Source organism: Echeneis naucrates, chromosome 3 (genome assembly GCF_900963305.1).
Source record: "Echeneis naucrates chromosome 3, fEcheNa1.1, whole genome shotgun sequence".
NCBI classification, from domain to species: domain Eukaryota; kingdom Metazoa; phylum Chordata; class Actinopteri; order Carangiformes; family Echeneidae; genus Echeneis; species Echeneis naucrates.
The window spans coordinates 27,076,399-27,089,342 of NC_042513.1; the positions used below are offsets into that span (position 1 = coordinate 27,076,399).

The 12,944-nt window shown below is 44.0% G+C and overlaps 1 protein-coding gene across 5 annotated transcripts; it reads right to left on the reverse strand.

The window, feature by feature from the left end:
* Positions 1–210: 210 nt before the first annotated feature.
* On the reverse strand, positions 211–12,695 carry LOC115041563 (homeobox-containing protein 1-like). 5 transcript variants are annotated; one of them, XM_029499109.1, is made up of 10 exons: positions 12,527–12,695; positions 8,342–8,839; positions 7,503–7,588; positions 7,311–7,421; positions 6,534–6,690; positions 6,359–6,441; positions 5,946–6,041; positions 5,470–5,558; positions 4,927–5,010; positions 211–4,839 (listed from the first exon to the last, which is right to left on the reverse strand). In XM_029499109.1, exons 2-10 carry the CDS (start codon positions 8,836–8,838, stop codon positions 4,510–4,512), a joined length of 1,533 nt encoding a protein of 510 aa, XP_029354969.1. In that variant the 5' UTR covers position 8,839; positions 12,527–12,695; the 3' UTR covers positions 211–4,509. The 5 variants fall into 5 exon arrangements, 3 of the variants coding, with proteins under 3 accessions (XP_029354969.1, XP_029354968.1, XP_029354967.1); XM_029499108.1 differs by having other exon boundaries at positions 5,470–5,561; XM_029499107.1 differs by having other exon boundaries at positions 5,470–5,564.
* Between the last annotated feature and the right edge of the window lie 249 nt (positions 12,696–12,944).

The window sequence follows — 12,944 nt, forward strand, 5'->3', positions numbered from 1 at the left end:
GTTGTTTGTTCTACATTCATTTCAATCCTCGTATGGACTCTTGTTGGATGGATTTCTCGTTATAGTTCTATTTCTGTTGGAGCTCCTGTAATAAATCAGGATTAATAAAGTTCTGCTTCTGATTCAGGATATTTTTACATCTAGAGAACAAAAGTCAGGTCACGTTTTATCTCAGCTGTTCTGTTGGAGTAACGGAGACCAGAGACTCACTGTGTGGACTCAGTTTTTATTCCCTTGTAAATAGAATATCAATAAAAACACACCTTAAAAATAACAAATAAGGTTTATCCAACAGATGGAAAAGTAACAAAAGGCATTTGTAGATTTCCTACAGAGCGATTACAGAACAGTCTACCGTCCAAAAAAGGCACTAAATCTTGAAATAGAGAATAAGGGGCTTAAAAAAAATATCAAACTGCTACAAAAAACATCCTGCAGAGGTTTGATGTTTATCATCTTACAGATTATTGACGTTTATTGCAAGAATGAAATAAAAAAAAAAAAATTATACAGCTGATAAAATTTTTGAACCATGATAGATTTTTTTTTCATCGTATTTCAAGTCATTGGTTTCTTACATGACGACTTAAGACTGAAACATCGACTGCATGGATGAAAAACGTCTCTTCACCTAAATAAATACAGCATTTTGGAATAAAACTCTCAAATGTCGGAGTCCAGAAGAGGAAACAGCAACATTTGGTCCTGAGGCGTCAACCCACTGAAACTATGACACCAGATCCCCTTCGCTCACTTTGTTCATGCAGCAGATCCCAGATCTTAGACCAGATCCCAGACCACATCTCAGGTCATAGACCTGAACTCAGACCAGATCCCAGACCAGATTTCAGACCTGAGACCAGATCCCAGAGCAGATCTCAGATCATACACCAGATCCCAGACCACATCTCAGATCTTAGACCTGATCTCAGACCAGATCCCAGAGCAGATCTCAAACCAGATCCCAGAGCTGATCTCAAACCAGATCTTAGACCAGATCCCAGAGCTGATCTCAAACCAGATCTTAGACCAGATCCCAGAGCAGATCTCAAACCAGATCCCAGACCAGATCATAGAACAGATCTCAGACCACATCATAGAACAGATTTCAGACCTGAGACCTGATCCCAGACCAGATCTCAGACCAGATCATAGAACAGATCTCAGACCTGATCTCAGAACAGATCTCAGATCATAGACCTGATCCCAGAACAGATCTCAGACCAGATCCCAGATCTCAGACCAGATCTCAGATCATAGACCTGATCCCAGACCAGATCCCAGATCTCAGACCAGATCTCAGACCAGATCATAGAACAGATCTCAGACCAGATCTCAGACCTGATCTCAGAACAGATCTCAGATCATAGACCTGATCCCAGAACAGATCTCAGACCACATCATAGAACAGATCTCAGACCAGATCTCAGACCAGATCTCAGATCATAGACCTGATCCCAGAACAGATCTCAGACCACATCATAGAACAGATCCCAGACCAGATCCCAGACCAGATCTCAGACCAGATCTCAGACCTGATCTCAGACCTGATCTCAGACCAGATCTCAGACCAGATCTCAGACCAGATCTCAGACCAGATCTCAGACCAGATCTCAGCTCATAGACCTGATCCCAGACCAGATCTCAGACCAGATCCCAGACCAGATCAGATCATAGAACAGATCTCAGATCATAGACCTGATCCCAGACCAGATCTCAGACCAGATCTCAGACCTGAGACCTGATCCCAGACCAGATCTCAGACCAGATCTCAGATCATAGACCTGATCCCAGACCTGATCCCAGACCAGATCCCAGACCAGATCCCAGACCAGATCCCAGACCAGATCTCAGACCAGATCTCAGACCAGATCTCAGCTCATAGACCTGATCCCAGACCAGATCCCAGACCGAACCGTCTCACGGTGTTACTCTGCTGTCCGTAAAGAAACGAAGTGTGATCAGGCTGATGGAGAAACAAAGTGCACAGATCCTGTCAGAATAAAACAGCGACCTTCAGGACTAAAAAAATCTGAAGTCCGACAGAACCGATCAGCAGCTGGATCCAAATCTACAGGAAACATCAGCCGGCATGAAAAAGTGTAAAAACCTGATGAAATGTTCTGCTGATATGTTTTTCATTACAGACCCACAAAGATCCAACTACACAACTTTACAACATGTTCAGTCACTTGGAGATTTTTCAAACTGCAGACAGGTTCGTTCATCTGCTCTCAGATTTTTTTATTCTGATTTCAGCTCCTGAAACTGAAGGACGTGTTTCCTGATCCTCAGGAGGAAAAAGCACAATTCAAAGAAATGAAGGAAACGGACAGATGTGTTTCAGGAACACACCACAACACGGACTTTTCCTGACGTCCAGTCCGACACCAACACCGAGCAGAACCAGGATTCACATTGGAGCAGCTGCAGTTTGTAGCTTATTCTGCCGCTGCGGGCTGAAGTGAGGTATTCGTGTCTGAACTAGCTTAGCCTGGAGAGCAGCCGGTTAGTCGGCCAGTGAGGGGCAGTCCGTCTGATCCACAGCCAGAAAAATAAGGCACTTCAACCTAAAACCGTCCGGGAGGGATCTTTATCAGAAAGAGGTGAAACTGCAGCGGCTAAACATGCTGATGCTAACGGCTAGCTTTGTCTCACCGAGGAATAGAGCTGCTTTTTAATATTTGTTCTATTAAAAAACTAATTATTTGTAACATATCAGTTCAGTCTGAGTGGATTTTAATCCTCATCAGTTTTTTCAGCCTGATGTAGCTCATCATTTTGGTGTTTTTGGTCCAGCACCAGGTAGCATGTAAAGTTAGCATTAGCATTAGAGGAACATTTACCAGCTCCGGGGGAACAAAACGTTCCTGCTGGATTCATTTTTTTTACTTTGATAGCTGTTTTCTTATTGGTAAAAGGGACAACGTGTCCCTGTCTCATGTTTGAAAGGATAAAATAGTGAAAAAACAGTCAAATTAAAGCCAAATAAAGTGTTTTAGAAAACACAAGCAGCAGCTAACAGACTGGGATCAGACGGACTTCTACAGAAGCTGCACCACAGAAAGATGAATCTCTTCTTCCTGGTGTCTGTCACTGATCAATGAAATGTTTTAAACGGCTCAAAGCTCTGTCACACTGATCCAATAAAGTGTCATTTAAAATGAGAATAACTTTGAACACAACCTTGTGTTTAGAACACGTGGCAGAAAAAAAGGATATTTAAGCATTTAGCTTACAATAATTTGACACATTTGATGTGTCTTTGATTAGTATATCTCCAAAACGTCGCTCCATCCACAATCATACAAAAAAATACAGAAAATTTAAACTTAATACTTTGGCTAATGCTTCACTCGCCTTTCACCAACAACAAAGACTCATAGTTTCTCTCATTTGAAGTTAATAAGTCTATATACTGTAAATAGAAAGGGATTAGGGCACATACACATATATACCCTCACAGTTTATATAATATACTGTATATATGAATGTGTGTATGTTTTCATCTGTAGCATCTAAACAGTTTCATCGCTCTGTTGAATCCCTCCCAGCTGTTTGATCTGTGACTGCACACAAATCAACAACAATAACAACTTGGTTTGTCGTCATTGTACTTTTCTTTTTCAATATGGAAGCAAAAAGAAGACCTGAAGATGCAAATCTAATCAGACACATAAGAACTGAGTATTTATGCTGAAATCTAAAAGCCTGGATTTTCTCAGGGCGAGATGCAGGGAATAAACTTTCTGTTCAAATATGAACATTTGGGCTGCAGAGTCGAAATACTGAAGCTGGAATTAATTTGAATCTGAATCAAATCAAACCATCACGTCCTTTGTTTGCTTCCATAAATTGAGCTTATTGTCAGAGAGAGTGAGGAGCAGCTCACATGTTAATTCTTTCTGCTGTTGTTCCTCACCGGAAGGACTCGACAGAAGTTTTATAATGTGACAACATGCGCTGAATAAATCTAAATCAGTGGAAAATGATTTTAAATCAAATCCATGGATTTCAGTTTTTGAGGCTGTGTAGTTGTGTTGTGATCACAGTGCAAGACCCTGAAATTATCTGAATCGTGTGTCAAATGCACGAAGCATCAAGTCCTGTGACTCGGTTTGCTGCGGGAGATATAAAATGTCATAAAAACAAATCCCCTCACATATAAAGTCCATTTTAATGTGTATTTCTGAACCATAATTCAGTAATTTGTGAGTTATTTCATTTCTTTCTTTTATCTGAATTTGTTAATTTGGCATTTTCCATCTTCCACAGCCTGCCGAGGAGGACTTAAACAAAAGTTTATCATTATCATTTCCATTGTTATAATATACTAGTAATGCCTATAGGAGCGTAGCAGAGCAGGTTGGTGGTTGGAGGTAGGGTTGGGAGGTATCTCAGGGTTGGCGTTTACACGACTTTTGGTCATTTTTTTCCCCACGTATTACATTCCAATAAAATCTGCTTGCATATTCACACCTGTTATATTCATGACTCTGACAAGCCTTTTCAGTCGTCTTCCAGCGTTTCCGTCTTGATGTCGTTCCCCAAACTGCACGCGGCCCCTTCCACCTGATTGCCGAGGGCTTGGTCACCGTGGTTGGCCGCCTCCTTCTCCAACCCGATTGGGTCCTGGGGCTCGGACAGCACGCTGTGAATGGTGGGTTCATCCTGGAGGGAGGGCGACGGCGGAGACCAGGACACGCCTGTCAGTCTGGAGCCTTCTGCCTGAGGACCCGCCCCTGTCACCAGGGAGCGGCCGATCAGAGAGGCGCCCCTCTGTCCGGACAGGCCTCCTCTGCCCAGAGCCGAAAACCAGCTAGGCAGCAGCGTTGGAACCTGAGCAGGGACAAGACCAGTTAACCAGAAGCTCAATCAGGATCTGGCCTCAGATCCTGTGTGGCGGAGTACGTGGTCTGGACGTACCTGGGTTGGAGAGGAGAGGTCCGCTCGACTGAAACCAAACTGCCTGGCTGAAGCTCTCTTGTCAAACAAAGACACGTCACATCCCTGAAACAAGACAGACAGACTTCAGACCCATCTGGACTGAGTTATTCAGAATTATTTTACAGATCAAGAGATGAAGAGATCCTTCAATCTCCTGATGACATGGCCGACAGAACAACAGAAACTAGGTAGATTTCAGAGATGGTGATTTGGATCATTTGGATGAACAAAATGAAGTCCCAGAAGCTCCAAGCTGAGCTCCTCAACATTTGTTTGTTTGTCTCTCTGAGAATCATCATCTTAACTAAATCAAATCCTTCGCCTGGTTCTGTCCCATTTCCTGTCTACACTGTCCTTTCAAATGAACAGGACTAAAAATGTAAAGACCAAAGTGAAATGACTTCTTCAGGTTTCAAAATACTGAACATATTTGGAATAACGAACTTACCATCCATGTCCATGTTTGTACGTGTGGACTGTGTGAAGTCAGTGAGCAGCTCTGTAACGGATCATCCTGTTTACCTGGTCGGGGAAGTCGTTCCCATCCACCTCGTCACTGTTGGACTGACCTCCTGGGCTCTGGACCTCGATGCCATGACTCTCCAAGATGGCTGCTTCTTCAAAAACACAAACCTGATCATAGCATATCGACCTCAATCAACAACACGCTCAGACAGAAGAACACAGTGAGGAGTTCAGTTCAGTTCTTCTACAGCTGAACCACCAACTGCTAAAAGTCAGAGAAGCAGGAAGAATTTCCAGGTCAAGGTGAGTGTTTTCCTCTCTGATTCCCGGCTGTGTGTGAAATTCTACAGAGAACTAAGCACTGAGTGCAAGGAAAAAGGTCAACAAGGATCTGAGCTGAGTTATGCGAGTTAATTGATGTGTTCAGAGAACAGCACAAGGGACAACATGCTGCTTCATGTTTATGTTCTGCACTCACGCTAAGATGTGTACATGCACACAGACACACACACAGAGAAAGAAATAGACATTACCAATGTTGGCACGCCTCTTAATGTCTTTGCGGCGGTTGGCAAACCAGTTGTAGACCTTCAGAGATGTGACCCGTTCCAAATCAGACAGCTTCTTTCCTGTGAGACAGACAGACACACACATAAGACATCTGAAGTGGATCTCAGCCACAGAGCTTCAGTCTCTGAGTTGAAATGTTCCCTTTTAACAAATACTCAAAACGTCATATTTAGCATATTAAAAACAGCAGCGTCGTCGTGGTGGATGGATATATTCTGTCATCTCATGTGATTGTTGTACATAATTGAGGAGAGTGCCTAGTTGGTGGAATATCTAAATAAAGGTGGCGTCAACTTGCCAAAGGAAAAAGGAGAGGTCAGATAAAATTATATCAACACTGACTCACACACTTTCATGAAAACGTGTGTTGGCCTACCCGGTTTTTGAATGACAGCGTTGCAGGCAGTGGCGATCTCCTCTCTCTTCGCTTCATCAGGGTACTGGTTATCACTGAAGTAGCTGCAGACACACACACACACATTATAAATTCAAGTCTGACTAAATATTTTACTGTTTAATATGTGTGAATCTTCCCTCTTCACCCTGCTCACCTCTCCATAACAGCCAAACACTCCTTCCTCCAGGTGAATCTGCTCCCCCGCCGCAGACGGAAGCCCCCGGGGGCGGTGCCAAAGGTGGGCGGAGCTTGTTGCCAGTCCATCATGTCCTCCAGAGCCAGAGGGGCAGCTCGCATGGCCAGAGTAGCACCTAAAGTCACAACACAAACAACATACAGCATTAACAAGCCCTCCATCACAGGCAGTTAGATCGTTCATTACTCCGAATCCTCAGTGTACATGAACTTGATCATCACAAAGTGAAGACAAAGTGACTTTTATTATTGAGCTTCAAGCCAAATTAAACTCAAGAGATTCTAATTAAAGCATCATGACAGTCTTGTTTTTTTCTCAGGGTGACTTGAAACAGACAGCTCATTTTTTCATGCTCTACATTCCACTAATTTGGCACCAACTTCACACAAAGTGGTCACTGTTTAATCACAGGGAACAGCTCACAGTATTACAGAATCTCATAAAAATACAAACTGATGCCACAGACGTGTTTTCTTCAAAGACTTTAATATATGATACATCTCTGTGCTCTCTAAATGCCAGAATCGTGTCGTCTGCTGCTAAAATACAGCCATTCAGCTCCTCCCAGTTCAGAACGCAGTCACAGCTTTGAATACTGATGAGCTGAAGTACAAAATATCTGTACTGCACTGATGAATTAGAGCCGTCACACCTGAGCCTCCAGGGTCCATAATAGAGCACTCTCTCACAGATGACCCAGCTCTCTGTCTCATGTTATTGTGGGGGGGGGGTTACCTGGGTTGGACTTTTCCAGCTGATACCAGCGGAAGAAGGCTCGCTTCTTCTGTTCGCTGAGATCTGATCCCTGTTGTAGGAGCCAGTGGGAGATCCGACTCTGACTGATCCCTGGGGGGGAGGAATCAGACTCCAAGTTTCTGGTGGTGATTCAGTCAGCCTGGTTAAAGCTCAGGTGACGCTGATACTCACCTGTTACCTGAGCGACCACAGCCTGGGAAATCCGCCTGTTTGCCAGAAAGGACTTAATCTCCTCTTTGATCAAAGCGCTGTCTCTCCTACGAGGACAGAGAACACACTGTTTTCATGAAGGATAATAAACGTCTAGTCCTGCAACACAAAATTTAATTCAAATATTCAGTGCAAGAACGACAGCTGCTGCAGTGGAGGCTCAGTTCTGCTCTGATGGTTTGATTTCATCACTTCACAGCCTCAGATCAATACGGCTCTGATTGCTGAAGAGGAGAGGAGCTGGAGGGTGTGTGAGTGTACAGTACATCTGAACATGTTTGCTGCGATCCTTTTGTTTTAACATCTGGCTTCAAAAAGCACAAACGCCATTTATTTAGCAGACCCTGGTCATAATGAACTCTATTCACAATTCTAATTGCTAATTATTGTCATAGATGTGACTAAAGTTGGCAGGTCAGCCGACTGAAGAATTGTAAATGCCTGTTGTCTCCTCCTCTTCATTGGCAGCTGACCTGTTACCAGCCACCAAAAATGGTGAGGCCTGTTATTTAACATTTCAGGCTGACTGTTAACTGTGTGGGAGGAAACAGCAGCTGAAAAGCATCAGGGAAGAGGATGCTGTATCGAAGTGGGACAGTTAACCACCCAGTTGGTCTTCTCAAGCTTTCCCACTTGTCTCATCTCTGGTGTTTAATGCTTATGGAAGTGAAATTGACCAAGGGGGCAATAATGGCTCCATCATGACTTGGCACGCCCCATAAAATGTGTATTTGTGGATTAGTGTGGAGCTGAAACTGTCACAGAAACAATGCCAACGGTCTGAGGTGGTCTGGTCTCACCTCATCAGGTCCTCCACCTTCTCATCGACATCTATGTCCTCCTCGCTGGTCTCAAACCCGTAGCCTGGCGTCGTCACACCGCCACTAACCACGGCAAGAGGAAAGCGGGGCGGTGAAAGCTTCCCGTTGGCAACAGCAACCAGACCGTTCTGGGCTACGGCTGCCATGACAACAGGCGAGGCGACTGGAACCGGCAGAGGCAGGGAGGTGGCGTCGAAGTTAGGCGACAGTGAGAGCTGGTTGTCCGGAAAGTTGGTCTGAGTGGCAGTGGACGTCATGGAGGACGAGGCGGTGACGGTGCTGGAAGAGGACAAGGACGATGATGGAGGCATGTAGGAGGGTTTGTGGGTCAGCTTGTGTCCATGTTGCCGGTCCAGGTGGTCCAGAGTGTCCAAGGCGTGGAGGACCTCGGCCTGGGTGATCCCCGTCCTCCGTAACCTCTGGAGGAGGTCAATCTGCTCGATGGTGAAACGAGGCTCCTCACACTGCTGGAACATCCTGGAGGACGAGACGACAGAACATCAGCACCAGGAAGCTAATCCAGTCCAGAGCTGTCCTTTAGTCTGCTCTTCAGATGAGCGACTTCAGACGTCACTTTGTTTTTAGAACCAACAGTTTGGAGGGAAAAACGCAGATAAACACAATTTAGTTTTACTGTCCTTTAACACGAGTTCAATCTAACGGAGCTCTGTTCAAAATACAACGCTTAAACCTGCTTTCTCAGGAAGAAAGTCAGATTGTATTGAAGTCTATGGGAAAACGTCCCTCCTCCTCCTCAGTAAACATTTTCCTGATGAGTTTCTGGTCTCAGTCTCTAGTTTACAGTCTTCAATACAACATGACGTTCATTTTTTTTAAATGATGCTCCAGTTAAAGTTGGGTAAAGTTTTGAGTGCTGGAAGCGTTAGCTTGGAACAACAACATATAAAAAAAAATAAATAAATGAAGGAAAATCTGAGAACACTGAAGAAACATTTGGTTTCAAATACTTTTTTAAAAAACTGCTATTTTAAAATCAGAGTGCACATTTCTTAGAGCTTTGGGGGCACAGATGCTTTTTAGTGAGAGACATTTCTTAATCCAGTTGATGTGATGACATGTGGTCACTGCTGAAATTTGAAAGGCAGTTTATAAATACAGATTCCAAAGTTGTGTTGGACATGACATTAACCAACCACGGAGGACAGGAAGCAGCTGGAAGCATTCACATCACTTTGGTTTAAAAAGGAGACAGACAAACTCAGCACAGTTGTCGTTGTTGTTGTTGGGGTGTGAGATGAAGGTAGGTTTAACTTTTGATAAGTGACCTTGGCAGCAAGGAGACAATCTTGGAGCAAAACAGAAGTACAGTCACGTCTGTTAGTTTCCTGTAGATTTACAACACACACACACACACACACACACACACACACCAGAGCTCAGCAGCTGCTGCCCAGATCTCAAGTACATTCCTCCAGATTAAATCACAGTTATTACAGTGGATATGTTTCAACCCAACAGTGTTACCCAAATAATATTATGGTCCCAGTTTGTGTTATTGTACAGTATGTTTTCAAACCAAACACAACGAGGCTTTAGTGTATATGCTGTTCAAACTCATCACTAGTTGTGTTTTGATGCATGTGCACAAATTTTTGCGTAGTTGTCAAAAAAAGAAAAATAGCATCATAGTAGCGGTCATTGAACCGAACTGAGAAAGAGGAAGATGGTGTGACGACGGAGATATCACATCTGTTCTGATGCTTTTCAGTCTGATGCCAAGAAGAAAAACAGGCCAGAGCAGAGAATCAAAGTCAGCAGACATGTCAACACTTATATGGAGGAGGAGGGTGAGGTCGAATGTGTGTGTCTATGTATGCACTCATTCTTGGGAAAAATGCCAAGAAAAATTTACATCTGAGGCAGCCAAGCTCCGTACTTTCTCCCTCTGCTGCAGAGGGTGAGTCATGCTGGAGTCGCTTTGGCTGATACACAGAATCAATACAGGACGGCAAAATCATGCCACTGATCACAACATTTGTCTTTGGTTATTTTCTGAAGTCTACTTTTAGACACAAAAATACTCAAACCTTATAGAACAATCTTTTCTGTAGATGTTCCTTGAAGTTTTCTCTGCTCAAAGGGGGACATGCAAAGGAAGGTGAAATATATATGACTGCTAGAATATATATATGCAGCTCCAAAGCTTCACGGTGTGTCAAACAAACCCCCTCTGTCAACGGGTTGCGTCGACTTGTGAGGGGTGAGAAAGAGTGAGCTGGTAAAGGGACGGGAAAATTCAAATGATTTTCTGACTGTTTGCTGTTGCAGCAGGATTTCTCCTGGTGCTTTTCCTTGTGTTGTGGAGGAAGAGGGAGAGAGCCGGGCTGGGGAAGGCTCAGTTGATCAAGTCTGTACAAAGAAATACAACCTTATCCACTCGGAATAGTAAAGAACATAAATATATGGAAAATCTGTGTGCGTCGCTCAATGCTGCCACAGATAAAGCTATGTTATAAATAACTTTCCATTGACCCTGACTTCCTCTGGATCATCAGTACCTGTCTACACAGAGTTCAAGTGACAACTTTAAAAAAGTCCTAATGGCTCCAAAATCTTCTCCAGTTTTGAAATGATAAGATTCAGTGCAGTTTAATTTTTGCACTATTTGAACAAAGTGGGTGATGAATGAAAGTGTGACATAAACATATCAGTGAAATTCTCCATTGAACTAGTTTTTAATGAATAATATAAGCTCATGACTTGTGGCCCCAGGGTTTAATAGATAGATATTTATAGAGATTCTTTAGTTTCATTCAAATCAGGATCGTCCCATTTCTCGGCTATATTTGGCTTGGAGTGAAACTTTCAGAAGTCCAGTCACAGTCACAATAAAGGGGCTGTTAAAATATCTGGCTGAATTTACTGTTTGTTGTGTGCAGGAACATCAGGGCCCATCCTAAAGCAGCCGGGGCAGGGTGGGAAATTTCAGTACACCCAAAAACAATGACATCCGGTCTTATTTATCTAAAAGATTAGTCTCTTCTAGACTTACAGACACCCAACCCTCCTATCAAAGGTGTGACCGCTGTAAGAAAATACTGAGGTTTTGGACTCACAATGACACCATTTCTCCCTGCACGCAGACTATTAATCATAATCTCATAAACAAGAGTGCACGGCACCAAAAATGCATTTCTCCTCAACAACAAGCGTATTAAAGCAGAGGCCCCGCTTTAATATACTGTATTTTCCGCTGTGGCTGTCAGATCAGTCTAAATTTATACTTTCATTAGTTGGCAGCGACCTTGGCGAGTCTCATTTTTGTTATAATACTCTAACAATGACTTTACAGCAGCCACACACTTCAGTCGAGCATTAATGGAAGTAAAATAAAACGGACAGCCATAGGTAGAAAGTACTTTAACATATCTATATGTGAAATAATGTAGTTTTAATGTATGTCAGCATTGACAGTATGTGTGCCAGCAGGTGCTCGGCTCTTTGTAATGCCCACAGGCCTGAAGCTGAACTTGACCTCTGACCTCCCTGAGGAGCTGAGCCCCCCTGATTTAAACTGCACAACACCAAAGAGCAGCAGTAAATCCGGGCTGGTGTCTGGAACATAAACAGCTGGAGGAGGGGGCCTTTTTGAAAAACACAACCCGACACTGGGCTGCTGTGGCCGGACACTTCACCGTGGCAGCTCCCGGTGAGCCAATATCGACTTTGTCGACGAACGCCGTCGAGAAAAACGCGGATTTAGATTTTTAGCGTCCTGCAGGAAAACCTGCAGCCGACACAGACGGTGTGATCAGTCCTGGTTCTGTTAACGAAGACCAACCCGTTAATTCGGCGTATATCTGATAAACTAACACCCGACAGAAAGCATGTCATCCCCGGTAACACAACGGAGGACACACACCTCGCCGTGCATTGTGGACCGACTGGAAAAGTTGCCGTTGTGTTCCGTTAATTTGTTCTTTTTCGTTATTAATTCACGAGAAGCGGACTGAAGCCGATTTACAGATTTAACCCAGTATTTTTTAGAAGCCCACAGTCGGACTGACCCGTTCTGCTCGGTCCGTTTCGGGGGATCTGGACGTTAACCGACTGCTGAAATGCCGCAACACGGCCAGATTTTTCCGGAGTTTGGGGCGAACCGATCTAATGTGTCGGTTAGCCGAACCGTCCGACTTCATTTACCTGATTATTCCAGTCCGACAGCCTCCCGGGACGCTCAATCCTCCATATATGTTTCGCTCTCCTCCTCGGGGGGCGCCGGAACACACGGACACTGACAGTTTTCCTAAAATGTCTCCTAATTGGGGTTCGACCCTCCGTCACACAGATTCGCCTTTTGTCCGGCAGACGGCCGCCATGTTGACACGCTGACGCAAGGGACGACGGGAAACGTAGTTTACCGAAGTTAGTGTGCCAACAGATGGAGAATCCAACACGAGCAGAATTACTTCGGACTTTATCAACTTTGGGGACAAAAAGGAAACTGAACTGTCCGATTTCTGATTAGTTTTGTGTCCAATATCAGAATGAAAAATGTTTTATGAATCCACAGGAAACATCAGCAGAGTCAGCTCTGATCAGGTTCAGTCTGTCACAGGGA

What these genes read in the sequence shown, in the direction of transcription:
- LOC115041563 (XM_029499107.1), bottom strand. Translation starts at nt 8,838, where the DNA reads ATGTTCCAGCAGTGTGAGGAGCCTCGTTTCACCATCGAGCAGATTGAC. An exon ending in TGTTTGGCTGTTATGGAGAG is followed by an intron (nt 6,442 to 6,533) that starts GTGAGCAGGGTG and finishes GTGTGTCTGCAG; the next exon opens with CTACTTCAGTGATAACCAGT. An exon ending in TAAGAGGCGTGCCAACATTG is followed by an intron (nt 5,565 to 5,945) that starts GTAATGTCTATT and finishes GTGTTTTTGAAG; the next exon opens with AAGCAGCCATCTTGGAGAGT.